This window comes from Rhagoletis pomonella, unplaced genomic scaffold (assembly GCF_013731165.1).
Source record: "Rhagoletis pomonella isolate Grant_MI unplaced genomic scaffold, Rhpom_1.0 Rhpom_scaffold_02382, whole genome shotgun sequence".
NCBI classification, from domain to species: Eukaryota; Metazoa; Arthropoda; class Insecta; order Diptera; family Tephritidae; genus Rhagoletis; species Rhagoletis pomonella.
In genome coordinates this window covers 1-4,357 of record NW_023460936.1, presented here as the reverse complement: position 1 = coordinate 4,357, position 4,357 = coordinate 1, and the positions used below count along the sequence as shown (strand labels likewise).

The following is a 4,357-nucleotide window of genomic DNA, read 5'->3' as shown; positions in this document are numbered from 1 at the left end:
ACAATATAAGCGCAATATAAAATAGTAAACGATTTATAAGCAAATTATAAAAATTATTTTGTTGACAAATATCCAAAAATGTTAAGATGAGTTTTCCGACAAATGAGTTATCGACTATACAATTACAGTTCGATAAAAGTAATACTTCTTTTACCATTTAACATTAATGGATTCAGTACCTTTGTCCCTTTTTCATATTAATGTTCAAGCAATAAATAATTTTTCCTTACATTTTATCGCCTAAACTTTGTTTAGAAATCCTCTAAAATATAGTAAGTGATATCGATTACGCCATTCAAATGAATAACGCCTGAAAAGCCTGCAAAGCCTGAAACAAGTTCGAAATTTGGCATGTTTCAGCATGTTTTCATGTTCAGCTTTATCAGTATTTATCACGCATTTAGACCCAAATATATTATGGGATTTATATGTCCGTTCGATAGTAATACATATGTACACATTTAATTAAAAAAGAAAATGTTTACAGGAAATTTTTACAAAATAAAATAGAAACCCAAACAAACTAATATCACAAACGCTTTTCACATTTCCGTATCGACGGAAATCAGCTGCACTTATTGCGCATTTGCGTTTGCACTGCCATCTAGCGAATATCAGTTGCAATCCAATATTCACAATAGTGTCATAATACAAATTTTAAATTAATAAAAAAAATTACAAAAAAAAGAGAACCTCATCCAATAATATTATGATTTTCAAAGATCACCGATCTCTAACTTTAAAACCATACGATATTTATTGATATTGATTCCATGCGAGAAAATAAAAATGGATACATATTAACAAAATCGAGAAATCCTTTGAAGTGTATAAACCACCACCATTCAGAATAAAGAACTTTATATGGAACATATAATAACAAAATAATTGAAACGCTTATATACCTTACATAACGTACATAACGCTTATGCACATCCGTATGTTCATAAATACGAGTGTGACCACAACACGAATATGAAATATTATAAAAAAAATAATATAAGCTATCTATGAGCGGTTTGCTAAATACCCCAATTACTGACAACTGCCACAAACTGAGGCATCTGGATCCGTATAGTCTGCGGTAGCATTTTTTCCATATGGCTTTTCAGCATTCACCTCCAAAATATATCGGCCTCTTATGTCATGAGGCACAGCATAACCCATCGGAGACACATTGCCACGGCACTTGCCCTCTTGCAGACTATTCAGGGAGCTACAACGAGTTGCCAAAAAATCATTAACATTATTTGGATAAACCGACTCGGCGTAGTATTTCCAAACAATTTCATGTGAACATTGTGGATCATTGCAAGCATCCTGTATGGGAAATTTACCACCAACGTAAAAGTCAACGTGACCAAAGGACTGGACCTGACCATTTACACCCGGATTTGTGTGTATGATATCCACGAATTCGGCATCACTGGAAGATATCACTGTGAGCGCTTCACCTTCGTTGAAACACGGCAATGCCGGATCAATTCCAGTCACATAAGGCAATGTATTGCCAGTCAAATCGCGATAGTAGCGTGCTGCAGAACCCATTATTTGTGCACCCAAACTGTGACCCATTATGTGAAGGTTTCCAATATCTATAATAGACTCCAAACGTTGTATGCCCTCGGCGACATATCTGCCAATAGTGTCGGTGTTCTCTGCTGACCACACATAAAGTGTGTTGATATAGTCGCCAACATCTAATGCCTTGAAAAATAGAAATCAAAATTTGAATAAGTATACATACATAGCTAGCTTTGACGAAGTTAAATGGAATTTCTATATTAAACGAGTAACTAAGTATATTGCTACCAGATAATTAGTATCTCCACGGCAGTTATACGCCTTGGCTAACGCATCATGTCGCTCATTATTTACAGTCGTGGTCCAGCCGGTCGAAAATATAACTGTCTGTTTCTGAGGGTCAAAATCCGCATCGTCAGCTAACCCGGACGGATCCTCTATAGGATATTCACGTTTATCGCAGGCTGTGCGAAATTGGAACTTTATGTCTTCTAGTCTTGGTTTATACTGATCTGGTGTTTGATCTCTGCCTCTGGCAATAACAGCTGAGCCTTTTATAAATATTTGAGCATAAAATCAGAGTATTAAAATATCTTCGTGGTTAAGCAATTGGTTTATATATATGTATGTACATATTTACACACTTACAAATGGCATTTGCTGCTGCGCTTGCAATTTGAAAAGGCAAACCTTCTACTGCATTTTTAATGGTCTTGAAAATATATTGTGGTCGCAAGGGTCCCGGTGCACTCGCAATTACGCCTTCCGTAATTTGTTCCAGCGAGCGGAGTATATCCAGGATTGTGAATTCCAAAGTGCTGCCCGCATGCAATATGCACAGAAACGAAATAAGGTAAAGCAACTTCATTGCGTTAAAACTCTAAATTTTCTTAGCTCTGACTTGTAAGCGATGCACTAAAAATATGCATCTACTGCCAGCCGTTCGGAACTTGCTTACATTTAAATAAGTTTTAAAATTGTTTTTTTTTTTTTTGTTTTGGTTTGCTTCATTCAGTTGCAAACTAAAGTGGCGCTTATCTTAATTGACTAGTAATAGTAAAGAAAAAAACTTTTCAGCAGAAAACATAAACGACTTTGTTTACGAAACTAAATGTATGCATTCTAATCAGTTTCGCTGCCTATTTGTGTTTAAAAATTTCAATGAGATATCGCACGTTTAATAATATAGAGGTGTAACTCTAAATTTACGATTTTGGAAATTTCATTATGCCGTTAATAAGCTTGACAAGTAGAATATGATCAGCAAATATGGCAAAGATATGTGTCTTTCCATCTGTCTTTTTGTATACCAACTGTATGAATTGATAAAACTTGGATTGCATTTTTCCACAAAATTTAAATTCTGAAATATGTTAAGATATTTTCAGAAATAATTATATTTGAATATAATGGGTGATTTTTTAAGAGCTTGATAACTTTTTTTTTAAAAAAAACGCATAAAATTTGCAAAATCTCATCGGTTCTTTATTTGAAACGTTAGATTGGTCCATGACATTTACTTTTTGAAGATAATTTCATTTAAATGTTGACCGCGGCTGCGTCTTAGGTGGTCCATTCGGAAAGTCCAATTTTGGGCAACTTTTTCGAGCATTTCGGCCGGAATAGCCCGAATTTCTTCGGAAATGTTGTCTTCCAAAGCTGGAATAGTTGCTGGCTTATTTCTGTAGACTTTAGACTTGACGTAGCCCCACAAAAAATAGTCTAAAGGCGTCAAATCGCATGATCTTGGTGGCCAACTTACCGGACCATTTCTTGAGATGAATTGTTCTCCGAAGTTTTCCCTCAAAATGGCCATAGAATCGCGAGCTGTGTGGCATGTAGCGCCATCTTGTTGAAACCACATGTCAACCAAGTTCAGTTCTTCCATTTTTGGCAACAAAAAGTTTGTTAGCATCGAACGATAGCGATCGCCATTCACCGTAACGTTGCGTCCAACAGCATCTTTGAAAAAATACGGTCCAATGATTCCACCAGCGTACAAACCACACCAAACAGTGCATTTTTCGGGATGCATGGGCAGTTCTTGAACGGCTTCTGGTTGCTCTTCACTCCAAATGCGGCAATTTTGCTTATTTACGAAGCCATTCAACCAGAAATGAGCCTCATCGCTGAACAAAATTTGTCGGACGTAAAGCGCGAAACACATTTCGAACCGAACACTGATTTTGGTAATAAAATTCAATGATTTGCAAGCGTTGCTCGTTAGTAAGTCTATTCATGATGAAATTTCAAAGCATACTGAGCATCTTTCTCTTTGACACCATGTCTGAAATCCCACGTGATCTGTCAAATACTAATGCATGAAAATCCTAACCTCAAAAAAATCACCCGTTAGTTTTAACAAAAAAATAGTTTTTAAAAAAATATAGCTTTAACAAGTTACATGTATTAAAATAATAAAATAAATAGAATAGTAAATGCGTATATCATGCAAGTAAAACTGATTAGCATATTTGAATACCGTTTTTTTTACAGAGGCCTCTGTAATGAAAATGAATTTTATAATAAAAAATAAACAATTTTCAGCAAAAAGTCTCCAGTATTCCTGCTTTTCTTTAAGCAAAATAAAAGCACAACTTCCAGTATATTTCATAAGAAGATATTTTCGAAGAATTCGTAAAAATCCTCAAAAATTCTCTTAAAATCTTAGAAAACTATAAACGGTAATTCCTAGCTACTTCAATTTTGCACTTGTTAAACTAGAGCTGAACAGGCAACAAGGTGGTTTATTTTTATTTAAACAAAAAGCTTTAAAAAATTTTTTAATTGAAAAAATGGAGATAGTGGGCTGAAATTTTGCCACAACTATTTT

General features: G+C 34.8%; 1 protein-coding gene across 1 annotated transcript; it reads right to left on the bottom strand.

Moving 5' to 3' along the window:
• Nucleotides 1-734: 734 nt before the first annotated feature.
• On the bottom strand, nucleotides 735-2,451 carry LOC118753356 (vitellogenin-1-like). The gene is made up of 3 exons (XM_036488232.1): nucleotides 2,173-2,451; nucleotides 1,813-2,075; nucleotides 735-1,707 (listed from the first exon to the last, which is right to left on the bottom strand). The coding sequence occupies exons 1-3, from the start codon at nucleotides 2,390-2,392 to the stop codon at nucleotides 1,036-1,038; spliced, it is 1,155 nt and encodes a 384-aa protein (XP_036344125.1). The 5' UTR covers nucleotides 2,393-2,451; the 3' UTR covers nucleotides 735-1,035.
• Between the last annotated feature and the right edge of the window lie 1,906 nt (nucleotides 2,452-4,357).

Bases quoted from the DNA above. Each gene is read 5' to 3' on its own strand.
- LOC118753356 (XM_036488232.1), bottom strand. From the start codon at position 2,392: ATGAAGTTGCTTTACCTTATTTCGTTTCTGTGCATATTGCATGCGGGC. The intron at 2,076-2,172 runs GTAAGTGTGTAA...TATTTATAAAAG, and splicing joins CGCAGCAGCAAATGCCATTT to GCTCAGCTGTTATTGCCAGA. The intron at 1,708-1,812 runs GTAGCAATATAC...CTATTTTTCAAG, and splicing joins GTGGAGATACTAATTATCTG to GCATTAGATGTTGGCGACTA.